This window comes from Xyrauchen texanus, chromosome 7 (assembly GCF_025860055.1).
Source record: "Xyrauchen texanus isolate HMW12.3.18 chromosome 7, RBS_HiC_50CHRs, whole genome shotgun sequence".
Classification (NCBI taxonomy): domain Eukaryota; kingdom Metazoa; phylum Chordata; class Actinopteri; order Cypriniformes; family Catostomidae; genus Xyrauchen; species Xyrauchen texanus.
The window spans coordinates 20,659,807-20,687,775 of record NC_068282.1 but is presented as its reverse complement, the minus strand read 5'-3'; the positions used below and the strand labels follow the sequence as shown (position 1 = coordinate 20,687,775).

Here is a 27,969-nt window from a genome sequence, read left to right as displayed (position 1 = left end):
TTTATTTGATTTTTAGCAGCGCCAGCAAACAGTAGTGTAAATTCACAGGCATGCAAACAGACACGGCCGATCCATTCACACGCGCGCGCACACACACACACACACACACACACACACACACACACACATTAGAGCCACTGTAAAGCTGAAGACATCCCCAAATGGACACCCACTTGGCATGCTCACCGCTGCCCACATAAATAAAGCAGTGAAGGGCACACACACAGGTGTCCAATAACATTGGAGAGAGGCAATCGATACATGAGAGAAAGCAGCATGTTTCGCCTAAAATCAATCCATTAATGATCAAACAGTTCATTTAGATTGCTTTTGTGCTTTTGTGCTTTTTTTTATTATTTTTTTTAGCTTCCTTCATTGTACTTTGTTGGAGTGGAGCATGTAAAATTTCAATGTTTGTGTCTAAACCCTCAAAGGTCTAATGCGTAAACCCTTGAGCTATAGTGTAAATCAGTTTATTTGTGGGATGTAATTGTAAATGTCACATGTGATTTGTGCCTTTGTGTAATGAGTGCAAACTTTAATTTAGGGTTTTGAGTCCCAAGACTGCAGAGAGCACAGTTTTGAGTCTTTGTTCTTTTCCAGTAGTAATGACATATATGTAGTCACACAACAGTGGAACAGTCAGGTTTCAGAGTTAAAAATCCCATTCATTTTCTCCATAGATAAATTGAGTTTTGAGGATAACTTATAAACCTTTAAAGACAAACCTACTGTGAGGTTGTTAATCAATGGTATATTCGGTTGAAGGCATCAATGCGTTATTTAAACTTCACGTTTTAAAGTGAAATTCCCGGTGAAGAATTATACTACCCGTGAAACCTGAATAGAAAGATCCACCAACTGCGGCAAATAAACCAGAGCAAATGTGCTCCGTAGCAACCGCCCACCTCCATGACGTATGGTGAATGACGCAATCAAGTCGGTCTCCCTACACTCTCAAACGACTTATATATTTGTATTGTATTATATAGAATATTTTGCATTAAAATTAAAATATATTACTTCTAAACTTATAAAAACTTCAAATAAATAGATTTATATATTTCCATAGTGTTTAATTATGCTTCATAGTATTGTAGTTAATTCTCTCATTAAAGACATTTAAGTATTTTTCATAAGATTTTTAAATACAAATTTAGTTTTTTGCTTCAAATCTAATCTTGTAATCTTGTAATCTGGTTGGTTTGGTTCATGGCTCAGAATACTTTTAAAAATAATTTTGCCTGATCTACTGAAATTTATGTGACAATGGCAACATTTTTGCAAACCAAAATTACATGCTTCATTACAAGTTTGGCTGCAGATTCCCAGTGAAATGTCCAGCGCCAAAAGCAAGTGAAATTATGTTGTAATAAAGAAGCTTTTTCAGATGAATATTAAAATGAGTAAAACATACCTCCCTAATTTTAAAGTTTAATCTAAACCTAACCAGTATTTTTAGAAAAGATAAATGAGAAGTTAACAAAACAGACATCCTTACCCTAAACCTACGTCTAAACCTAACTGATAGTGTTTTAGAAGAAAATTCAACATAATAAGCACATTTACTGAAGCAACCAAGTCATTTCATGTTACTTCTATGGCACTTTCGCTTCACATTCACTTCCATTTTGAGTGTTCCTTTCTGGGTCTCCAAGACCAAAGACCAACTTTCTATCAGTTGAGCTACCGCATAAGTGAATCACATCGGAATAAGTGTGTAGATGGAGGGGGGGGGGTCTGTAATACAAGTGTTAATATTTTTTTTCAAATTATGTGTTTAAGTGTTTTGATATACAATAAAAACATAGCAGGGTGAGTAATAGAGTGAAAATAAGAGTTTATAAAGTCATAGTACCCATGATTTGTGTGAAAAAGAATAAAACGCACAGTTGTTGTAGCGCCTCTAGTGTTAAATTCACCAGGAAACTGCAGCAAACTGTAGAAAGTGGTACGTAAAATTCGGTTTGCAAAAATGTAGTTATAGCAATGTTCACGCTAAGAGACTAGGTTGCAAGAATTTTATGAAATCTCTATGGAAAAAATTTATAGGACAAACATTTTGGAATCAAGATGGCTGAAAAGTTGACGAGCATTGTTGTGCTCTGTTAGGCTATATCAGACGAGCCAGGCTTGATGCAGTCTCTCTCCTTGTCTGCATATGGCCTGAAATGGAGAAGATCCCCACTGTCCTCTCCCACCGTCTTTGTCCTGGCCCTGTCCTCTCTAAGAGGAAAACTACTGTGGAGTAAACCCCGACCGCTAACACTGTAAAACTCCCACCCACCAACAGCACCACCCCAGATATAAACATGTCATTCAGTGCCATGCCAGGTTTAGGCATATGGTAGGCCAGAGCAACATCCAGGAGCACAGCCCCACAAATAAGCAGTGAGATTCCAGTGATCAACATCACCAGAATGTCAGATAAGCCGCCACTCTTTAGCATGTCAATCCGCCTTCTGTTTCGTACACAGTTCATGTCCTGGACAGCGGAGCTCAGCAACTGCTTAAGGAGGACGGCCAGCGCGAGAAGACAAAGAGCTGTACCGGTGCCCAACCTCCATTCACTAGACAGACTGGTGGTGGTGGAAAGAAGGCCTACGCCGCCCAGTCCGCAGCCCAAGATTAGGCTCACTGAGGCGCAGTCGCATAATAAGGATTTGCGCGGCTCACTGAACCACCAGAGCTCCACCTGCTCCTCCAGGAGGTTCTGCTGGATTCGCGCAGGGTCAGGATGCGATTGGCTCCTTGGAGAAGAATAATCCTCCAGTTCTGACATGCTCTTTGCTGCTAATGGTGCTCAGGATAGGTCCCAGCTGTGAGAAGATGTCTGGCAAAACCTCCTGGAGAGAAGAAATTGATACAGTAATTAGGTAAGAAGATGCCATGCATACAGAAATGTTATGTGGCTAATAAATGCATGCCTAAAATGTTACCCATCTGTTAAAGAGAAAAGTTAAAGACAATAGCATGCTAAACAGTCATCGGACCAAACACACAAAGAATTAAAGGTGAAGTCTAGAATCAGGTACATTAAACTGTTCATCACTCTCACTACTCCAAAAAACAAGCACATTTTAAAGGATTGTTTCACTCAAAAATTTTTAACCTGTCATCATTTACTCTTATATCATATCAAACACAACAGGTTTGAAAACATAAAGAGGAAACATATTTTTTTATTTCCTTTTGTGTTTCATGTAAGAAGGTAATTCAGACAGGTTGGGGCAACATGAGGGTAAATAAATAATGCCAGAATCTTCATTTTTGGGTAAACTATCCCTTTCAAATTTGTATATGTACAAACACTGTGTATGTATATACACTCAATTAACACTTTATTAGAACACCTGTAAACCTACACTACCGTTCAAAAGTTTGGGGTCACTTGCCTGAAATGTTTCTCATGATCTTAAAAACCTTTTGATCTGAAGGCGTATGCTTAAATGTTTGAAATTAGTTTTGTAGACAAAAATATAATTGTTCCACCATATTAATTTATTTCATTATAAAACTAAAATGTAATAAAAAAACATTTTTGAAATTGATGACTTGGAACAAATAATAAAGAAAAGAATCCTATAACTACATTTCTGCAAAATCTAGGCAAAGGGTTACTACTTTGAAGATGCTAAAATATAACACATTTTGTTTAGTCACAACATAATTCCCATAGTTCCATTTATGTTATTCCATAGTTTTGATGGAATTACTATTATTAATGTGAAACTAAAATGTAAACAAAATGAAAAATACAATTTAAAATGGAAGATAGACTGAATAATTAAGAAAAGCAGCCACTAAGTATATATAGATAGGAACTCCTTCAATACTGTTTAAAAAGCATCCCAGGGTGATACCTCAAGAATTCGGTTGAGAAAATGCTTTACTTTGGATTTTTTTAGTCACAACATAATTCCCATAGTTCCATTTCTATTATTCCATAGTTGTGATGATTTTAATATTATTCTAAAATAAAACTAGAAAAAGTTCGTCGAGACAAACTTTAAGTTGGCTTGTGAAAGTTTGGACCAGAAAGTTTGAAGAAGTTTAAAGTAGTTTGAAGTTTAAATTAGTTTAAATTAGTTTAAAGTAGTTTATAGTTTAAAGTAGTTTGAAGTTTAAAGTAGTTTATAGTTTACATGAGTTTAAAGTTTAAATTAGTTTGTAGTTTAAATTAGTTTAAAGTTTAAAGTAGTTTGTAGTTTAAAGTAGTTTCAGGTTTAACTTAGTTGCTAGATAGATAGATAGATAGACACTCAGATAGATAGATAGATAGAGAGATAGATAGATAGATATTTACCCTCAGATAGATAGATATAGATAGATAGATATTTACCCTCAGATAGATAGATAGATATAGATAGATAGATATTTACCCTCAGATAGATAGATAGATAGATAGATAGATAGAGAGAGATAGATATTGACCCTCAGATAGATAGATAGATAGATATTGACCCTCAGATAGATAGATAGATAGATAGATAGATAGACAGACAGATAGATGCTAGCACGTTTTTAGCATTTTTTAGCACTTCGCTAGGCAATGCTAGCATGTGTTAGCATGATGCTAGCACGTTTTTAGCATGTTTTAGCACTTCGCTAGGCGATGCTAGCATGTGTTAGCATGATGCTAGCACGTTTTTAGCATTTTTTAGCACTTCGCTAGGCTGAAGCTAGCATGTGTTAAGCATGATGCTATAGACGCTTTTAAGCATGTTTTAACGACTTCGCTAGGCGATGCTAGCATGTGTTAACATGATGCTATGACGCTTTTAGCATGTTTTAAGCACTTCGCTAGGTGATGCTAGCATGTGTTAAGCATGATGCTAAGCACGCTTTTAGCATGTTTTAGCGACTTCGCTAGGCGATGCTAGCATGTGTTAAGCATGATGCTAGCACGCTTTTAGCATGTTTTAGCGACTCGCTAGGCGATGCTAGCATGTGTTAGCATGATGCTAGCACGCTTTTAGCATGTTTTAGCACTTCGCTAGGCGATGCTAAGCATGTGTTACCATGATGCTAAGACGCTTTTAGCATGTGGCTATGAAGATTTTAGGTCATTACTTTTTGGCTGCTTGATAAAAGAAATCCTCTGAGGGAGAGAGAGAGGGAGAGATGCAGGGCTGACAGGCCCTTTTTGTCTGTGTGTGTGAAAATGTCAGTTGGGATTTAAATTTCTGAACATTCCGCAATGTTAAGTCAATGGGAGTTTTTTCCGAGTTTGATCGTAATTTTTAGGAAAACCGTAAGTCCGATCAGTTAGAAAAGATATAGCATACCGAGTCAGAACAGTTTGAGTGTCTGAGCCGAGTTTGGAGTTTGTGGAGTTAAAGCTCTAGGAGGAGTTAGAGTTGTAAATTTTTGACAGAATAATAATAATAATAAGTTTAAATAGGATTTCAGTAAGTTGGCTCTTACAAGCCAACTTAATAAAGAACGAGTAAGTGACCCTAAACTTTTGAACGGTAGTGCACTTATTCACATGATTATCTAATCAACCAATCGTGTGGCAGCAGCGTAATGCATAAAATCATGCAGATACAGCCCAGGAGCTTCAGTTAATGTTCACATCAACCATCATCACAATGGGGATCTCAGTGATTTGGACCTTGGGATGATTGTTTGTGTCAGATGGGCTGGTTTGAGTATTTCTGTAACTGCTGATCTCCTGATATTTTCACACACGACAGTCTCTAGAGTTTACTCAGAATTGTGCAAAAAACTAAAACTTCAAGTGAGAGGCAGTTCTGTGGAGAGGTCAATGGAGAATGGCTAGACTGGTTTGAGCTGACAGAAAGGCTACCGTAACTCAGATAACAACTCTGTACAATTGTAGTGAGCAGACTATCATTTCAGAATGCTCAACATGTCGAACCTTGATGTGGATGGGCTACAACAGCAGAAGACCACATTTGGCACTTTATTAGAACCATAAGTCACTTTTCCACAGCACGTTACGGTTCGACTCACCTCAACTCTACTCGCTCTACTTTTCTGAGCTTGCATTTCTACTGCAGTTTAGTGCCCGTCTGCTCTTAAACAACAATAAATGCATACATTACAATCATTGACCAAAGTGTACTCTTAGTTCAACTCTTTATCCTTTTAATCCAGGACTAGTGCCATTATTCTGTACTGTTTGTTCAAAGTCTGTTGCCTTGCACATGTTTGGCCAAAAGGGTTGTGTACATGTGTGAAGCTGTGTTAATTAAGTCCCAGAAGAACTGAGTCTTATATCACTGACATATTGCATCCCTGTTTGAGGTGAGGCATGAACAGAGAAGATGGAAGAGTGAAAACAAGACAGCCCACAGTTCATTAAGTTACACATACATACTGGTACACTGTGGATTCCAAAGTACTTATTGAATTATTATAGCATTAAAAACAAGTTAATTAATGTATGTGAACATGTTGAGATTTAAGGACATTTTATTTATTATTATAGATGGAGTCTGCCATGCAGAGGGAAAATAAATCAGGCATATACTGTATGCTTGCTCTTGATTGGCTTAAATAATGCTAAATAAATATTTTGGCATAATTTTGACACTGAAAAAAAACAACAAAAGAAACAAATTAATAACTACTACGCACTTGACCAAAACAATATGGGTGTGGTATTAAAGCATAGAAGTTTTGTAATGTATTAAGGCAATATAAACAACTCTGAACAGGTGCTTTTTATTTTGCTGACAACTTATAAGTGTTCCGTTTTCATCACTTATGTAATATCATTATTTATTATACACCATACTGTCAAACATATGATCAAAACATCATACAGATCGTAAAGTTCTTAAGTAGATCACAACAAATATTGTGTCGCTCACATACCAAATATATATTGAGTAAAAGCCAGAGAAAAAAGCTTTTAGAGTTTATAAGTTGTAAGTTATAAACAGCTGTTTCCTTTTGTCAGGTTTTTGCTTGTAACTTCATGAAACATAAACAAAATGACAAAATGCAATGCAACCTTTTTTTTGTCATGCTGGGGGACGGTTTCTGGTCACAGCAGTGGTGTGACACATTGTTAAATTTTTTGGAGAGGTCCACGTCAGACTACGACGTAGGCTACGCAGACATAGGTTCGTCACAGAGGTTTATATTGGCATTTAGGTTTAGGCTTTGTAGAGTTAATAAAATATGCATTCCTGTTGACAGTATAACATAATTTACAACAACAATTCCTGCTATGGCCACTGGTGGCAGAGGTTAGAATTTTGGTAAAACAAGACCGATTTCAGCAGCTGAACTTTCAACCTACTGTCGCATAATTCACAGTCTGCTGACATTGTGCATTTCAACCAGTTTAATTCCCCTCTACGTGTCCAGTTATTTTATACAGACAGAGAATACACACCAAACTGTTGTACAGCCTGTCTTATCTCATCTGCCCAGTGTAAAAGATGTGAATGATACAGTACCTACTATAATAAGCCTGCGTCTCTACTTAAGTTAAAAAAATGAATTAAACCTGGTTTTGACAGGTCTTCAATCATGTCTAAGTGGACTCAACCTTCTAAATTATTAAGCTTATTACAAAATAGTATCCAAAACGTCATCCAGGATGGGTGCCTTGGGTTACAGCATAAGAGTACTCACCCTTCAAAATTAGACACCATCTGTGGTCTGAGTCTTTCTGCATGTGGCAGGTGAGCAGTTTATCATTTGCTGGTGCATCTACGTACAGTACTTTTCCCAATAGAATTATACATATATATATATATATATATATATATATATATATATATATATGATATATTCTATATCACCTCAGGATTGGGCTCCTTTGAAACTCTCCTTTTCACTTTAGTTATGCCATTGTGGTGTAGTCAAGAGTATAATTATGAGATTGAGATTGTTATTTTTGCAACTGATAGCAAAAAAAGTTGACATGGAAAAGAGACTTTGAACAAAGTTCTGAAGGCAGTATAATTACCATTGGTTGGATTCCTTTAGGTTTTCAAAGGTTTTCAAACCTGTTAGTAGAGGTTTTACTCTCAATTTTAAAAGCAATCCTCTATATTTCCAATCAGTGTAAATTGTCCATCAAGGTCTTTCATTGGCCAAATGTCTGTCAGTGCAGTAGTTATCCACAAATTAGGTCAGCAGTATTCCTTCTTGGTTCATGTTACTCTTGGCTACTGATGTTTGGCAACTTTCTTGGAGATTTAAAGGAAACACCACAATTCCCGACAGGTGTGAATGCTAAGCATTGTTGCAGACCAGGTGCACTATTCATTCTCTATTCAAGCAGCACAGTGTAGTATATCTGACTGCAGATCTCTGAGGTATCTGAAAAAGAACCATTCATAAAGCATGCTCTTGTCTTGTCTCTGGTAACCATACAACAGCTGATGCCTTGTTTAGCAGCCTGGTTCCTAGACAGAGACAATGGCGCAAGTCTCTGTGTCCTTCTCAAAGCCAGGATGAGACAGTCACTAGGGTGACAGATTCCTCCTTGTGGAAAACAGGACAGCCCCCTCCCAGCAAATGTGAAATTGAAGTATCCTTACCTAGGCGCAGATCAATGCAAATTAGAGGGTGCATCCACATCTGTAACTGTTGTTACCATGTACTTTTCACTGGCAGCAATTTTTCTCAGTGTGCGCTTGTCTTTCAAGAGTTTAACATAAAGTGTAGAGCAGCCCAGTCCAAAATGAATACGTATGAAATGTATTGCCTTCGTGACTGTTACACTGAGTCAAGATTTATCTGGTGTCCATGCTGCATTCATTAATGAAAACACACACTCCACAGATGCAGATGTCCCAGGCAGGCATAAAACAAACTCCATGGCCTTGGCTAAGACTCCGAAGTTGATGGACTTACTCACCAGCTCACAAAAAACATCTGTCCATCTCTCAGACATGGCCATCTTGTTCATGTTCCAATCAGTGATGCGACAATGTTTTTCACGCAAGTCCACTCATCAAAGTGCGTGGTTTCGTCAGTCAAACTGAGAGCGGGGATTCTGTAGTAGAAGTATTCGAGGCTGCTCTAAATGTCTTTCCACTCTCGTATGTCTCTCAGAAGGGCCCACTCATGTTTTTCTGTGTTCTCCAATGAGCGGCTCCAATTTTTGAGGTAATCCACCGATGCTGAATAAAAGTTTCTCACTGCACAAAAGAAATCATCTGCTCGCATGTCACCAGCTTCAATAAGGGTATCCAATTGCTTTTTAATGTCAGAGGGTATAAATGATTCCTCCAGCCTTGCCTGCAAGACTTTTCTCAGGTCATGAATGTGCAAAGCTATGGGCGTACACAACAGAATGATAAGCAAAATGTCCTTCACTTGCGGGCACATTGTCAGATTCTGAACTTTGCTTCACCAAAACATAGCTAACACTTACTTTTAGCAGCATTTTGTATGAACATGCTGCGCAAAGTCGGTGCGGCCTCCATGGGTGATGGAAAAGCGAGCTCCACAAATCTCACACATCACTTTACTAGGCTCTGTATGTGACTCATTTTTAGAAATGTAAACTCTTTTTTTTTAAGGTCCTCATTAAATGTACATGCATGCTTCCTTTACATTTTTCCAGCCACAATTTCATCTGTTTGCTCTTTCATACTGACTCTTCAATCAGTTCACTAACTGGACGTCTATTGATAGGGGATTGTGATTGGATAGTTTAATCCAATCATGTACTTTAAATAACATGGTGTGATTTTATTGGTTGTACAAGCCGTTTCCTTGGCTACCTTTGATTAGAATACTCACAACTCAGAAAGCCGCAAAGGTGATTGAGAAATTTTAGGAGAGGGGAAATGAATGTCAGGAGACTAGAAAAAGTGCTTGAATACAGGACTGTCCAGGGAAAAATTAGATGTCCGGCCACCATACGTGTCACTATCTGTCTGGAGACAATAGAAGCAAAGACTGACAGTTATATGTGTCGGGTGGGCATGTGAAAGATCAAAAAGAATCAAAAGGGTTTAATTAACTGCTTTTGATTTTTACAAGAGGACATTGCTATTAAAAGAGAAATGTGAGATATAATGTCAATGATTAAAAAAAGAGTCTGTTTCAAAGCCATTTTAGAATGACTTTAAACACACACTTTTTACCACACATTCTATATTATGCTGCCTTCATGTGCTATCGGAATTATCCAACTTCCCACTTCTGAAGTGGTAATTATGAGTATGTGGCATTCAAGTGCTTTGTTGTTGGAAAGAACAGGAAATATGGAAAACGCAGGGTTAATTCATACATATTCCTTGAGGAACTTTTATTGTGACACCATAATACAGTCATACAATATTACTATACTACATACTATATCAGTTAGCTTGCTGATGATAATGAAATTTTGGTCAAATACAAGCTATTTAAAAGTTTGCTGATATACATAAATTAATATGATCAAAATGCCAAGCACTAAAAATTAGCCGTATTTAGATAAATTAATAAAACCTGTCTGTGGCAGGGCGAAGGGCGGGGCCGGGTCGTGATCATACACACCCGGTCCCTTATCAGGCAAATTAAGCCTCCGAGAGGGATAAAGGCCGAAGACAGATGGTGGTGCGACTAGAGAGAGAGATAGTTTACGGACATGTCCGTCGTGTGTGTTTGTTTAAGTTTATCATTAAAAATATTATTTATATTATCAAGCCGGTTCTCGCCTCCTCCTTTCCATTGATCATTGTCATTCACTACAGAAACTGTACTCTCCTCCACCATGTTGAAAGTTTACGACTTCCCCATTTAGAAAACGCTGAAGTCTCTCAATCGTTTCCCAGTCATAATTAAGAATTGAGGGGTCATTCACGTGCAACTACAGAGAGGGAAATTTGTATTTAGGATAATTCCGATAGTACATGAAGGTAGCTTGGCAAGCATAATTAACCCTAACCCAACCCAACCCTTACCCTAAACTCTTAATTAAATCCTAACCCTACTCGTACCTCAAACTCAGTAGTAGCAAATGTGAATCTTGTGAGAATTATGCAAAAAAAAAAACATATAAGTAGTGACTGAAGGCAGGAAAAATGATAAGCAAAATGACTTGAATCTAGAAAACTCAACATTTTAACCCCCGACATTCCAATAAGCCATAAAACTAAGAGCTGCCAAAATGGCTTCCTAAAGTCTGGAATGGCCCAGCTAAATGAGATGATCCACATTTGGCCAATAAAATGAGTAAAAGAAGATCTGTGAATGCAGAGGATCCCTTCTCATACATGTCGTAAATAAGGAAATCCACTATGACCACCACAAGTTAGATCACACTCACTGGAAACCCCAGGAGAGGATAAGAGTCTTTTTGTCCTTCGATATAAACCAGTTTGCTACACTTAAACTTGACTCATCAGGTCACGAGACATTGTGATCATTTCCTGAAAACAGCATTTGAATCTATAACCTCTGACACAATTGCAAAACTTAAATTTACTGTAATCTTATTCTGTACATATTCTGCTAAAATGCCTACAACTCTTATTCAAGGCTTGACCTGATAATACAGTATACCCTGACAATCATGTTTCTCATAGCATGTAATGTATTATCCATGTTGTAAAACCAATGAATTAACCATTATGAATTGTAATCAGGTATTTTCATGTTTTGTTACTTACACATGGAATATTCATGAAAGTATGTCATTTTTAGTATGTAAATGTTTGCTTGTTTACATAGAGTATGTTAATGTTAACGAATGTCATGTCTCTTGCACTGTTTTCAAAATATAAAAGGTCATGATTACACATTGCCCTATTCTGAGCGGGAAACGGGAGTCTTCACAGACAAAGGCTCATAAATGACCAATCAGAAGGAGGGACAGAAATTACCATGTGCCTCCGAAAAGGTACTTCTGATTGGCTTAGGACACCTTTGTGGTGTGGCCAATCTCAACGCAAAAACTTTCGTACCAAGGATGAACGGCCCTTTCTTTCCTTTTCTTCGGATCTCTTCTCCGTTCTTCACTTTCTCTGCAGATCTGCGCTCTTGCCCTTGTGGTTTGTAGCCTCTTGCCACTCAAGTTCCATGCAGGAAGGCTCAGAGTAAAGCTCAGAGGAAGCCCTTCTCTTCTCTGTGCTATGACACACACGTGGCAGTCCTCCCTGCGGAAGGTCTCACTTCACAGCCCTCATCATCCATCGATGCAACAGACAACAAACTATCCACGAGTCCAAATATCGACAGAACCACCCAAACTTTCACCCAAACCAAGCAACGCAAGGAAACACAATGACATGCAAGTACATCTCCAGACTTTTGCTGAATGTGCTGATGTATTATTTAGATACTTTGGGTAATCAGATAATCAAATAGATTTAGGCTCAAAGAATGATCAATGGTTCTTCAAGCATTGTCTACAGACTCCATAAAGTTCCTTTATTCTCTGTATAGATCATTAGATCAAGTCACTCTGTTCACTTTACACAACAACCTGTTTCATGTTTGTATGTGTTAGATTAGTTTTGTTTAGATTAGCAATAAAGGCTTGTTTGTATTCAAAGATAATTTGACTATGGTATATTTTGATATATAATATCATCACTTGATTTGGGTCACTTGAAGACCCAGCCCTAAAGCTATACCTAAAATATTTGTTATATTATTTTCAATTAGTCATGAGAATAATATTACTCCAATAAGTTAATTAATCATAATTCCCTTATTAAAGCTAATTCCTTACAATAGAAATTGTGAGTGGATACAACAATCCGTTTTAATGGTGGAGAATTTTATTCAGACAAAATAATCATATTATTTGTCATTTATAATTGTTATAATGGTTGTCGAACACGACTAATTCCATTATAAATTTCCTTACATAATTATGGAGGTACGTGGTCACTTTAACCCATATCATATACATCTACATTAACCAAATTTCCCTACATATATTTACACAATAAGTACATTGTATTGTATGCATTGTAATGTTGATACATAGTAGTTAGAGACACCTAATATAAAGTGTGAACAAATCAATGTAAAGTTTAATATACCTCCTTACATTAAACCTTCAACTAAACCTAACCGATAGTGACATAAAAAGCTAATGTGACATGATAAACACATTTGCTGAAGCAAACAATAATTTTGTAATGCTTCTATGACAAGTTTGGCTCACATGTTGAGTCTTTAGGAGTCACAGCCCGGCCCTTTGCATCACATGTGTAACGCTCAATCAGTTGAGCAATAGCACAATTTGTTCACATTTGAATAAACTTTAATGTCACACACCATAGTAAAAGTGGTTAAATGTCTTATGTTAGCATTATGTGAGGAACAGGGTGAAAAGTAAGTGCTTATGAACTGATAATCTGCCATTTACTTGGGATTTGTGTGAAAGTCATAGTTGTTGTAGAGCCCCAAGTGTTCATTTTACCAGGAAACTGCTGTGATTCGTACAACGAGCCATGTAAAAATTATTTTGCTAAAATGTAGGCCTAAGGTATATTAATGTGATTCTATGAGACCATATTTTTGGAACATTGGTGTATTTTTATTATAGTGGTATTGGTAGATTTTTATAACAGCTATAAGCCACTCAAGTCCACGTGATATTGAGATTTTACCATAGATAGGGGGGTTAAAGTCACTGTAATGCACAGCCTCTCATTGCTTAACTGATTACTATATCACTGATCCTCATTGTTACAGCCATGCCTTGATTTTGTTTTGTTTTGTTATATCTCTTGTGTTTTCCTATGTTTCTACATAGGAAAAGAGACTAGTTAAGAGACTACACCAGCTTTAATTTGGTATTTGCCTATTTGAGTTGTCCAGTCCTTGTCTGGAGGAGGATTACTTTTCCCTCCTGGGTTAACTTCATGCATGGTGCCTCAGAAGCTGGACCTGTGTATGCTATGTTACCTGTTCATCACCCATTTCTTTGATTTCCCTTTTAAATGAACCCCCAGACTTAATAAATTAATATTGTTATTGTATATTTGGATTTCAACTCCTCTCTTTTGTTACATCCATGAGTCAGGATGTAACAATTGGGGGCTTTTCCCAAAGTAGAACATTATAATTACAAATTTAATAATTATTTTGAAAGGTCCAGTAAATTTGTAGATAGGAAAATGGTACATCTATTTAATTCACATTAGCGCCTTTAACTGTGTAGGTGGAGCATGTTAGACGTCTAAGTTTGATTCACCTTGTTGTTGCTCAGCGGTGTAGCAGACATCGGTTGTATTGTTTGTTCACTGAGTTGGAAATGTGAGTGAGCAATATTCCGGTGGCCTCTGATATTTTGAGTTTGCTCGTCTTTGTTCTCCATCGCATGTTTGAGGAAGGGAAAAGATAAGTTCGGAACTGGAATTTGTCCGCATCAAATGTTGTTTGCTCTCAACATCACACTTAGTGAAATATGTTTCCATGAGTTATATTTTGAGAATATTTTAGCTCTTGCAGGATTTTGTGTATGAACGCTAGGTGTAGTGTACATTCACTTTGTGCAATGCTCAGTAGGCTGGTAGTTGTAAATAAATAAAGTTAATCTTTTTAGCAAACTTTTTGTGTTGTGATGTAGGTATAGCAACTCACTGCATTGACCCTATTTTATTTTTGTGCTGATGCTGGGCTGAGAGTGCTGCCACGGTTGCTATATCTCACTGGTTTGTCCGTGAGATTGCGCTGCCGAAGGTATTTGAGTACTTAAAGAGACTTGGCTCTTGGTGGATACACAAAGATTAGGGTTGAGTTATTTTAGGGGGCGGGGATAATCACTTGCTGTGCTTGTGAAGTAGGTCTAATCAAAATATACCTAGTATCACTATAATTTGTTTGAATGAACATTTAAATTGTTGTTAATGAGTTTTGTTACAGACAAAAATGGATACTGAGTTGGAGTAATTCTACTAAAGTCTCCTACTGAGGCATTATTATATCAGCTGACAAAAGAACAGATGTTAGAATTGGCAGCTCATTATGACATAGGTCTGACTACTAAAGAGAAAAGATTCAAGGAGAATATTGGGCTTATTTTAAATCAGCTCTTATGGATTTGAGTGTCTTTGTAACTGATAAACCTACATCTTCTGATGGGGAGTTGGGTAGGGGCGATTGTAACAAGGTTTAAAATGGGCAAGGAAGAGGCAGGAACTGGCTGAACAGTCAAAATATTGTGTAATGAAAACTTAAAAAGACACAAACATAAACACACACGACAGCTGCATGTGGCTCTATCTCTCTCGAACTGCGACATCCGGCTCGGCTTTATCTCTCTCCTTGGCTGATTAGCCCGATTGGGGGCCGCCTGTGCACACTCACGGCCCGGCCCTACCCTCCACCTCGTCACAGTGATAAACCTCACTTTTCTGCTTCATCATTCTCTTTTGAAAAACAAAGAGAGCTTATGCTCTTAGAAATAGAAAAAGCCATATTGAATCGGGAAATTGAGATTCGTAAGTTAGAGGTTGAAGCACAATGTTTTCAGTTGATTAGCGAGGGTAAGTTAGAAGACAGTACTAGCGGGATAATCAGTTTACCTAAAAAGGGGTTTAATGTGGCCCATAATATTAAACTCTTACCCCAATTTAAGGAAGTGGATGTTGACACATTTTTCAGTTTGTTTGAACATTTGGCAGATGCTATGAAATGGCCAGATAATGAACAAACACTGAAGTTGCAGTGTGTGTTGGGAGGTAAGGCACAAAAAGCATACTCTACTTTGAGTGCTGAGGATAGCCAAGAGTATTGCAAGGTCAAAGAAGCAGTGCTGAAAGCTTATTAGTTAGTACCGGAAGCTTACAACAAATATTTTAGAACATTTGGAGACATACAGAACAGACGTATTGTGACTTGCACTATTTTACCTGATAGTTCTCGGGTAGAGAGATATTTGAAAAATACTACTGATAAAAGTGACCGATGTGCCTATTGTCATTTAAAGGGTCATTGGAAGAAGGATTGTCTGGCACTGAAAAGAAAGTTGATGCATGTCAAATCTGATCCCAGATCTGCTCTTGCTGTTTCATCCGTAACGACTGATAACATTGATAACTCTGAATGTTGTATTAACACCTTGCAGGATTAAGAGAAATCAGTGGTATTATGTAATGTTGGAGTCGTAGGCAATACGCTGTTTATTACAGATGGCTTTGTGCCACTAGTTGGGAGAACTGAGGAGGTTCCTGTTAAAATTCTTAGAGACACAGGTGCATCGGAGTCATTCATTTTGCAATCTGTTTTGTCTTTTTCACAGGGGTCTGATACGGGGAGCTGTGTGGTGATCAGGGGTATTGGGTTGCAAACTCTGTCTGTTCCCCTGCATAAAGTCCTTCGGTCAGATTTGGTTAATGGATCAGTAGTGATGGGAGATCGTCCCTCGCTACTAGTGGAGGGAGTTTAAGCTATCTTTGGGAATAACTTTGCTGGTGATCATGTTTTGCACAACCTCCACCTGTTGTCACTTAATTTCCTGTTTCTTTGGATGATACTGATATATCTCAGCAGTATCCAGAGGTATTTGTGGCTTGTGCAGTTATGTGTGCCATGTGTAAACAAGCAGATGATACAAAATTGAATGACTCCAAGGTTCTGTTTCTGACCTCTATGAGGTTGATGCCTGGTCTTCTTGCTTTACCTTCTATTTCCCATCAGGATTGGTCATCTGCTCAGATAGAGGACCCATCGCTTAAGTCTGTTTGATGCTGCTTTATCCCCTGTTGAAGCAGAGAGATATATTAGTGGGTACATTTTTGACGATGAAGTGCTGTTATGAAGGTGCACTTCTAACAGAGAGGGAATTTATTTCCTCATTTCAATCCTTATTTCTTGGATTGGGTTTTGCCTTGTTTGTTAGTGGTTAAACCAGATGGAACTCAATGTTTTCGCACAGACTAGCGAAAGGTGTATAGTTTAACTAAACTTGATTCCTATCCATTGCCGAGAATGGAAGTTTGTGTGGATCAAGCCACATTTGTCAGTAAATTTGATTTGCTGAAGGGCTATTGGCAAACTGCCTTTGACCACTTGAGGACAGGAAATTTCATCCTTTACTACACCTTTCAGGTTGTATTCCTATTTTGTTATGAGTTTTGGCTGAGAAATGCCCCTACAATGTTTCAGCACTTAATGAACAAAGTGACAGCTGGTTTAGAGGGTTGCGCCGTGTACCTTGACGCTATTGTCATTTATAGCAACACTTGGGACCAGCACCTTGGCTGTCTTCATGCATTGTTTGAATGTTTACCTGATGCTCAACTCACAGTCAACCTGGCAAAGTGTACTGTAACTTATTTGGGTAAGGTGGTTGGGATGGGAAAGTTGCAACTCATACATGCTAAAGTTATAGCAATTGATCAATGTCCTATTACCCGGATTAAACGTGAGCTGATGTGTTTTTGGGGAATGGCTGGGAATTACAGGAGTTTTTGTCCCAATTTTTCTTCTGCTTACTGATTTATTGAGAGCAAAAGCCAAATTTGAGTGGACTCCTCAATATGAAAAGGCTTTTGAGAATGTAAAAAGATTGCTCAGTTCTTTTCCTGTACTGACTGCTCCTCGAATGAATAAACCATTTAAGATCCAGGTGGATGCTTGTCAGTTGGATCAGGAGCTGTGTTGTTGCAGTCTGATGAGGACGGCATCGATCGTCCCATCAGCTATTTTTCACGGAAATGTAATTTTCACCAGGCCAACTATTCAACTATTGAAAAGGAAGCTTTGGAGTTAATTTGGGAACTAAAACATTTCAAGGTTTATGTGTCTGGTGGTACTATGCCAATAGAGGTGTATACTGACCATAATCCTCTTACTTCTTTCAACTTTCTACATAATCCAAATCAATGTCTCATTAGATGGTCTCTTTTCTACAGCCTTATGCACTGGATATTCGGCATGTGCGAGGGACTGACAATGTTTTAGCTGATGTATTGCCCCTCACCCCATGTTAAATGGACTAAAGCTGGGCAATCCTTAAACTGTTCTTTTCTCTGTTTGTTCCCTTTATCTTGGTCTTCCTTTTCTTAAATGTTGCTTTTTACAGGTGCTGGGAAATTGCTGGACTATGAAATCAAATTGGGTATGGACTGAAGGGAAATTGAACCGTCAAGGTAGCTTTGTGACCATTGAGTAAGGTTTGTAGTTGGATTAACTGTTATAGAAAAGGTAATCTGTGTTTTGAAAATGTTCACCATTTGAGAGATTAATGTAGAAGCCCTCCTAGGAGACACTCTCCCTTAAGGCGGGAGGTGTTTTGGCCCTGACTTGTTTGTTTTTGTTTTGTTTATCTCTTGTGTTTTCCTATATTTCTACAGGCTACTAGTTAAGAGACAACCCTGCTTTAAATTGGGATTTGCCTATTTAAGATGTCCAGTCCTTGTCTAGAGGAGGAGCCCATTTTCCCTCCTGGGTTAACTTCATGCAGGGTGCCTCAGAAGCTGTATCTGTGTTTTCTCTGTTATCTTTTCTTCACTCATTTCTTTTTGTTCCCCTTTTAAATGAACCCTTAGACTTAATTATTAATATTGTTATTGTATTTTTGGACTTCGACTGCTCTCTTGAGTCAGTATGTCACATCATATATATGAGTTTTACTAAAAGACCATTTAAAATGTAATCCAGACAATACCCCAGGCATCACAAATACATAACAGTCTCTTAATCTAAATTTCTAAAAAGCAATTTCTATCCATCTGAAAAAAATCAGCTTTCTACCTAACACTTAATCATAGACTGTTTTGTCTAATGAAGATCTGGGTCCTTGAGGACCAAGAGTGAGCTTTTACAGTCATGCTACTTGCTGCCCCCTCTACTCTCTCCTTCCTGCTTAATCCACATTTTATCAGCCTGCACACATGGCTCAGGTTACTGTCAAGCAAATCCTTAGGAACAAACTGCAAACAGCAGCTGGCCAGGACCCTGACTTCAGAGCTTTATACGCCACCTCTGATTTCCCCCCTTAATATTACATGTATTTCTTTCTCTGCTCTTTATGTTGACTTTCTCAGTTAATTTCAGCATGTTTCTCAGTCAGACTAAATATAACCTTACTCTGCCTATCTTTCTTTCTTATTCCATACTACCATTTTGTTGGCTGGGGAGGGTTATCCTATCTAAAAATCAAATCTCCCATTCCATTGCCGTTTTTCTTTCTCTCATAAAAGTTTACATATGTCTTTCCATGTACCTTATTCCATCATTTCACTACACTCTGTGGTTTCATTCCCTTAATACACTTTCCAAGTCCTTACTGCAGCTTACTACCACATTACTGTCACAGTACGTAGGAGGAAACAGAACACAAAATAACATAATAAAGACAGATTACTCAATCTTACTCGACACAAAATGTCTCAATTTTTCTATGTATGATTAATTTGACAACACTGGATATGGTTCAGCTATTATGGGTTTGAAAACAATGTACAAAAATTGGGAACATAATGTGAGTCAACTTTCTCTAGAATAAGTCAGTAAGGGCGCCATGTCGTCTTGCAAGGTCTATAATATTTAGTTTTGACTGCTGTTCAGGGGCTGATTTCCTTCTGTTTGGGCACAGCTGCAATATTAAACACTAATTAAATCACCAATTAACAGGCGCGTCTACCCATCTCCACACTGCAGAAAATGAGAAAAAGGTTTCCCTCTCTTCTTCCCTCTCTCCCTGTCTGCCTCCCCTTTCATTCTCAAAACAGTGACTTAACACAGAATGTTTAGTTGTCTCCTCAGGCCAGCCGAAATGTGAACATATCCCATAATGCAATACAATGCAGGGCAGCTATCCAGCTTGGCCACTAAGCTCCACTTTCTGCCCTGACCTCCATCTGTGACATAGACACCAGCCAGGTTATAAACCTGGGCATGCTCCTTCACTCTTTGGGCATAGTTTCAGTGTCACTGTCTGTCTCTGTTTCAAGGAATATTCCAAAATATCCACTCACTGGTTGATTGTCATGTTACTGGGTATAGTCACCCTGTTGTTTCCTTAATATCTGTGTGCTTATCTATAATTCGAGGAGAGCAACTAGCATCTGGAAACATAACTTATCAAGACAGCAATCCACATTAATTAGTGAAGACCCTGTATCATAATTTTAAATGAGGATATTTGTGCCTTACAAAAAATCAGACTGTTAAAAGTGGTAACCTGCAATTGTTACCTTAGGGGGGTATTTATTCTTGATCTAATCCTTCAAATTTGTTTTGCTGGTATAACCTAATATAATGTAGGTTCATTCAGAAATGTTACATAATATTTTTTTTATTTAGATGTTACCACATGCCGCACATCTATCAGACTTCTGTCATTGTACAGTAATGATATCAGCTGGTAATACCATGATTAGAGGTCGACGATATATCGGTTTTGCCGATTAATCGGCACCGATAACGATTTCTGGAACTATAGGTTATTGACAAAAATCCACACAGATAATTTTGTCCCATTGTGTCCAGTGCTGGAGTGGCTGGAAGGGCGCGCTGTCATTATACAATATGAAAGTGTCCTCTAGAGGCTAAATAAACTGATGCCTCGTGGTGGTTCTTTTGACATGTGAGACTGCACGTTGAATGCAACACAACACTGCACGGAGCTGAACAATGCAGATTTAAAACACCAACAACTAAAAGGTATGTATACAGTACATGTTGTCATATCATTATAAAATAATTCATTTCTTGAATAGATGCTGCATTAATAGAGAACAACAGTATGTTTGCAGACCAAGCTGAGAGGGTGCTAACATTAAAGCTAACCTCAAGCGGTTGGAAAAATGTGACAAAACAACATGTGTTAAATGTTTAAATAAAAATGATTACCATCTATTTGCATTCGTTTATATCCAGTCACATTTATGCTTTAGCCAGCTAAGTTGTATATTTAAAGCTAGTGAAAAAATTTCTTCATGCAGTCAAGAGAAACGTATAAACAAATCAGAAACGCATCTGATTTTAATGAATTTTTTATCCTCACAGTAATACGTATTTTTGTCTTTTTTATTAGATAATCATTAAGTGATCGTGTGTGTGTGTGTGACGAGTTTCTTTGAGAATTTAAAGGAGCGTAACAAAAACAAATATCACTGAATCTTATAGAAGCATTAAAAAAAGCATTGCAATTCACTAGTTTGCCCTAGTTTCACATTTAAGACTCCTCACCAGTAGTGAAGTGATCAGCCACTTGAAGATGTGCAATAGCTCTGTGAATCACAAAAGCCTGTGTTTAATAAGTAAATATATAAAATGCAAGCGCAGCTCCAGCGCATTAGTGAAAAGAGCTGCTCTGTTTACACACACTCGCTGCTATTTTTAGCCTCACGCGTTGTGCAATATTTGAGCGCTACTCACAAACAACATCTCAGATGTAGACGCTCAATAGTTCGGTTCACTTATATTATGCATTTAGAACAGTACCGGAGGTGCATTTGACCAGAACTTTAATAAGAAGTGAATTAAACTACTGTGAACTTGCCTACAAACAGACACATACAGGACTTCCTGGAAAGTTTGGATGAAATGTCAAAATAAAAGCATGAGGGTTTAAAAAGTGCACAACTTAAATATATTACGCTTGTATTCAAAATTAAAATGAAAAGTCAATAATAATAATATTAATAACTATTTATTATTATTATTATTATTGTCATCATTAGTATTTGTTTACAATTTATAACAATATTTACTGAAAAAAAGAAAGAAAAATCAAAAATAAAACACTGGTTTCTTTTCTACTGAAGACTTGAAGACTGGAGTTACTGTTCATTTTGCTGATACATTATCCAGTATTCTAGTTAATAATAAAGTGTTTCTAAATAATCTATACATTTACATTGAAATATGTGTAGTTATATGTGTAGGTATCGGAATCAGATCGGAAGAGAAAAAGTGGAATCGGTGCTTCCCTATTTTAAATGTAATTTTTTCATTCAGTATCAACTATCGGCCGATTAATCGGTTATCAACTTGTCTTCCAGACTTAGTTATCAGTATCGGCAAAATCCTATATCAGTCGACCTCTAACCATGATACTGAATAATAACCATATTCATATTCAGTGTTGGGTGTATCCAATTACAAAGCAATTAGTTACTGTAGTCTAATTACGTTTTGGTCAAAAAAGCAATGAAACACATTACATTTTAAATTCTTGTAATCAGATTACAATTACTGACTTTCAATAAGAGTAATTACTTTTACTTTGAACTAAAGTAATATATATATAATACATTTAGTACTACACACAAGATTCTGTCCTCCAATATAAACCAGTTTGCTACAGTTAGACTCATCAGATTGCGTGACGTTGTGATCATTGTTCAGCAAACAGCATCTTAATAAGGACATTCCTTAATCCAGAAACATCTCACACAAAGTCACAGTACTTTGCTGAATCAATCCTTTAAAATATACAAGACAGCAAGTCAGCATGGACCCACATACAATACCTTGTCTTGCTAGGTAATTCTGACTATTGCTTTGAACTGTGGTAACTGGTATAAATGACAAATTAATGATTATATCCTGATATACCTCTTTAAAATGTGTGTAAATTTTTATCCATGTTGTATAACCAGTGAATTAACCAGTATGATTTGTAACCAGGGATTGTCAGATTTTGTTACCTACACATATAATATCCATGAAAGAATGTCATGTTTAGTATGTAAACGTTCGTTGGCATATGCAGAGAAAGCTGATAACAACAAATGTCATGCCTCTTGTACCATTTGCAAGATATAAAGTTAATGATTAAACATGCACTATTTTGAGCAAGAATTTTGTTAAAGATTCTGAAACAAAGGACCATAAAATCAACTTTTGGAAAAGACAGCCCATGTGGCTCTGAAAAGTCACTTCTGATTGATGCAGGGCACATTTGGGGATGCGGCCCATTTCAGTTCAAATGTTTCCAAACAGGAAGAGCTGTCTCTCTTGTGGTCTTCCCTCTTTGCTTGTCTCTCCTGCTCTTATGACTGCTCAGACTTTGCTCTGACTCTTCCCTCGTGGTCTTTTCTGGATCTCGTCGGGACCACATCCATGCCATGTGAGGTCCAAGGAAGCTCGGTCCTCGAAGTCCCGAGGAAGCTCATCAGAAGGCCTTGCTTCAAAGCCAAACTCATCATTCATACAGACAATAACTATCCGATCTCACAGAGGTCCAAAACATTGACGGAATGAACTTTCGGCCAAGAACCAAGCAACACAAAGAATGCAAGGAAACTGTTATGACGGCAAAATGCTGCGATTATATTAAATAAATAAGTGCATGTGTGGACGTGACAGCCCATTCTCTCTGAGAGCTGTTTGCCCATTTTCTACACCGCAAATAAAAAGATGACACGTCAGTCTCAATTTAGGGAGTGACAGGTGTGGTCATGTCATGTGAGTTTCCGGTGTTCAGCGTGGAGATAGACGCCGAGCAGACAGACACTGAACTGGTGGCCAGAAAAAAATAACACAGATCATAGCTTGGCGATATATCTTTATTTCATCCTTAATTCAAGTTCATATTATACGGGAGCGTGCCAGGTAAATAAACACAACTCCAAAACTGTCATTCTCGGTGCGGTCAGAGTCGCTTCAACCAGTCGCAGAACAGACACAATCTGAGCGGGAGTCGAGACCGGGAGAGATTTAAAGTTCTGCCAGGTGATGCGCACTTGTTGACTAAATGTTACTAAAATATGACTAAAATGTCAACAGTTTTCATTGACTAAAACTACATTAAAAAGCCCAGTAAACAAAACAAAGCACAATTACTGATGTGTTTGCGAGTGTCACACCATATGACAAGTCTTCACAGAGATATATAGAGACATGATGCACCATTAGCAAAGTGGGATTTCAGAAAATGATCCACACACTGGACAAGAGGTACCAGCGATAAGTAGAACTTTTTAAAAAGAGTATTTGGAAATACCAGTTGGTCATTTAAAAAAAAAAAACACAAGAACAACAACAGTTTTAGTGTGAACCACACATTTATATCCAGTTTCCTTTTCAAAAGAGTTTCTAGAAAGTACATGTTACATCCTGATTAAATGTCCCTGTTTGTTTGGACAATCTTATTTTCATGAAAATTTGTATGTTCTTCCATTTTATTTAGGTGTAATATTTAGAAAATAACAAGTTTGCAGTAATGCAAAGATGTTATTATTTAATTTTGTAAAAATATTTTTATTTGAAAACACTGCATTTATAGTTGTTGTTGTTGCTAGTTTGTATGTTTGAGTTGAGAAATACACATTTCAGCATTATCAGTAATATATTTGTGCATTTTCCTTGATAACCAAGCAAGTTGACTCATGATACCATTTGTTTATTATATCATAATCGCAATATTAGCCTCAATAATCACAATATGACATTTTTCCCAAATCGTGCAGCCCTATTACCTAATAATGTACAATAAGGACAGTTTAATTTAGTTCATAGCTCACATATTTCAAGACCCTAAATTCCCTTACAAATAATGGTGTGAGAATGAGGGCATTTTAACAGTTCCCTTCTACATTCATCAGTATATATATCCTACAATACACACACACATACATATATACTGTATATTAGAGATCAATCGATATATATTTTTTTTATCATTGTCACCCAACACAAAGCTATTTTAGACACATTTATTGTGACACAGGTTCTTTGCCCCATGAGTGCCTTTGCGTTTACACGTAGATTTTACTTGAACGGTGTCGCAAAGATAATTAATTTACACAGAGCTGTAATCACATAAATGATGATTCATAGCAAAATAAAGTTTAATAGCAAATGTTAATATAATTTAGGGAATTTTAAACAAATGGATCCTGTTAAAAACTGCACTGGCATATGATGCCCATTCTGGCATACGGCCAGTCATTCCATTGGAACATGAGCGTTCTTAGCACTTAAACTACACATCGAGCATTTATGTAACCCATCTCACTAGAGCATGAATGGCTGTTACGTTTAATAAAAGTTTTCCTTTACCTTTTTACACTTTACCTGTGGACAACCCCCAGCATTGTTTCCTCTCAAACGCACTGCTGCAATGGCCATCTTGCATGGAATTTCAGAAACTCCTGCTTGATGGGGCCAGGTATCAGTGGATTTGATATTACAAAATGAAATCCGATAATAGAAAAATGCTTGAATATTGGAACAAATATTGGGAAAGCCGATTATCAGTCGATCTCTAATATATATATATGTATATATATAAAATATATATATAAACTTTGGACCCACTTTATATTAGTTGTCTTTATATACTATGTATTTAAACATTTGATACAATGTACTTATTATGCATATACGTGTTATTGCATTTGGACTTTAAAGTACGTACAATTTAATACTGTAATTACACTATTAACCTTACCCCAAACCCTAAACCTAACCCTACCCTAACCCTTACCATTAACCCTAACTCCTATCCCTAATCTAAACCCTCAAACTCAGTAGCAGCATATGTGAATCCAGTGAGAAATTAGCAGAACAACATGTAGTTACACAATAAATACATTATATTGTATGTATTTTAATGTTAGTACATAGTAGTTAAAGACAACAAATTTAAAGTTGGGCCTAAACTTTATTCTCTAACCATGATGTGACTTTTCATCAACACCCCCCAGTGTAACTAGCTGATAGATCATCATTGGTTCAACAGCTGAGAGGGTAACCATGACTAATTACATTCTTCTTCTCCCTAAACTATTATATTGTCACTATGAATTCTATCAAAAGTTTCCACTTAACAGTAAATTAAAAATATAATATTGAGAAGAGTGATCGACAGTGATTAAAGGAGCTAGATAGAGTTAAACATGTTAACAGTAATGTTTCTGGGGCTCATCTATGAATGTATTCGTACAGTCAATGAACATTGTAAACTAGGTTTGGCCTTCCTTTTATGTACAAAGCACTCAGGACACACAAACACATAATTATCGAACACTGCTTGCATGAATGTACTACAAAAAGACATATAATATTCACAATAATATCAACATTAAATAAAATAGAAATTAATGATAGATAAACTTGAGAATATAAAGAGTAGGCTATACATCAGTCCATTTGTTTTCTGATGATGAAGCCGAGCTAAATGAGTAAACACTGTTACTAGACTCTCTCTGACATGGGTCAAACCCTCAGTCACTTCTCAAAGATTAAATCTACACTTGACCTATAATAAATTTTATGTAACATATAATTATGACAACATATTATTAAACTCACTAACTATATAACATAGAAATGCATAATAAAGAAAAGGGATCTTAAATCAACCCCTTCAAAAAAATAACTTTTATAAGTTTATTATTTTATATGTGTGGATTGAGGATTAGTAACAGGAGAGAGCAATGTCTACACTTGCATATTGTATAATCATTGAAGGAAGCGTTAAAACTCCTGGTCAAAGTTTACCTGTCCAGTGATAATATATGAAGGTGCGAAACCTCTGATCAGTCGTTCTAACTTTTAGCTCACACATATATTTATATCTAATTGTAAAACCGGGAGTCTCTATGAAGGCTTGCTATCAGAACTCAGATCCGGCTACGTGCTTCAGTTCTTACCTGTGATGTGCTGGTAGTCAACACACCATCCCGAACCACCCCGTCAGCCACAAATATACAGCAACAAACACACAGCTTGCTTCCACTCTGATCCGACTGACAGGGGAAACGTGGTGAGCTAATAGAGACATCATGTTTAATCTATGTCTCGCGCAGTAATTCCGACTATATTAGGTTGCAACTCCTATCGGCGCGCTGACATTCCTACTGGCGTTGCAGGTGCGTTGCTCGTTCAGTCCGGACTTTTGCCCTCCGCTCGGGGGTGTGGTCTCTGCTCATTGCTACTCTGAGCGCGGAGCTCCCCTCCGTTTAGTTCAAATGGGAGTGTGACCCCGCCGCACCTCTCTGCTGGGATATCTGCAGCGATTAAAAAAAGCCTTTCGACCAAAGGTCTGTCGTTAAAGGTCCTCAAATAAAAAAAAAACCCAACAACAACAACCTTCTTAATTTTTTATTTATTTCACAAAACGACTAAGGGTGAGGGGAGTTCCTACCTGCTATTTGATCACATATACACGGTAAAAAGTTGTAACCTGCAATTGTTACCTTAGGGAGCTATTTCTACTTGATCTAATCCTTAAAATAGTTTTGTTGGTGTAACCTAATGTAGTCCAGTTGATTCAGACTTGTTAAAGGAATATTCCCGGTTCAATACAAGTTAAGTTCAATCGACAGCATTTGTGGCATAATATTGATTTCCTCCAAAAAATAAAAAATAAAAAATAAAAATATATATATATATATTTTGACTTGCCCCTCATTTTCTTAAAAAAAAAAAAAAAAGAGCAAAAATCTGGGTTACAAAGAGGCACTAACAATGGAAGTAAATGGGGCCAGTCCATTAACGTTAAAATAGGCCTACTCTCTGTTTCAAAAGTATAGACACAAACAATATATGCATGTTTTAACGTGATTTTATTGTGATAAAATCACTTACTAACCTTTTTTGTGTAAAGTTATAGCAAATTTTACAACTTTGTTGCCATGACAATGTAATGTCAACAAACACTAAAATGATTGTAAATATAACTATTTAACTTTACAGCTCAAATAATACATGAATTTTAACATAATAATTAATGTTAGTGCTTTTATAAAATTATAAGCTTCACATTTCTCCCTTTAAACCCTCCAAAACTGTCCCCATGCACTTCCATTGTAAGTGGCTCACTATAACTTTTATTGTTTATTATTTATCATTTATGTATTTTAAGAAAAGACGAGTCAAAATATTTTTTTATGGTAATAAACATTATGCCACAGATGCTGTTGATTGAGTTTAACTTGTATTGAAATTATATTTTTGTTGACTTGAATCAAAGTCATTCTAGCAAGTCAATTCACTGGCAGCCATCTTTGTAATGCTGCGGGGGAGCTCTTTCAGAGCTATTTCCAGTCATGACAGTACACATCCTATCACTTGAATGGGGAAAGACCAAAACGGTTGGTCAAGATTACAATCAACGAACAT

General features: G+C 37.1%; 1 protein-coding gene across 3 annotated transcripts; it reads right to left on the bottom strand.

The window, feature by feature from the left end:
- Positions 1–4: 4 nt before the first annotated feature.
- LOC127646892 (transmembrane protein 125-like) lies at positions 5–26,726 on the bottom strand. Of its 3 annotated transcripts, none has more exons than XM_052130840.1 (3): positions 26,499–26,726; positions 16,533–16,646; positions 5–2,846 (listed from the first exon to the last, which is right to left on the bottom strand). In XM_052130840.1, exon 3 carries the CDS (start codon positions 2,780–2,782, stop codon positions 2,114–2,116), a length of 669 nt encoding a protein of 222 aa, XP_051986800.1. In that variant the 5' UTR covers positions 2,783–2,846; positions 16,533–16,646; positions 26,499–26,726; the 3' UTR covers positions 5–2,113. The 3 variants fall into 3 exon arrangements, with proteins under 3 accessions (XP_051986800.1, XP_051986798.1, XP_051986801.1); XM_052130838.1 differs by having other exon boundaries at positions 16,568–16,646; XM_052130841.1 differs by lacking the exon at positions 16,533–16,646.
- Between the last annotated feature and the right edge of the window lie 1,243 nt (positions 26,727–27,969).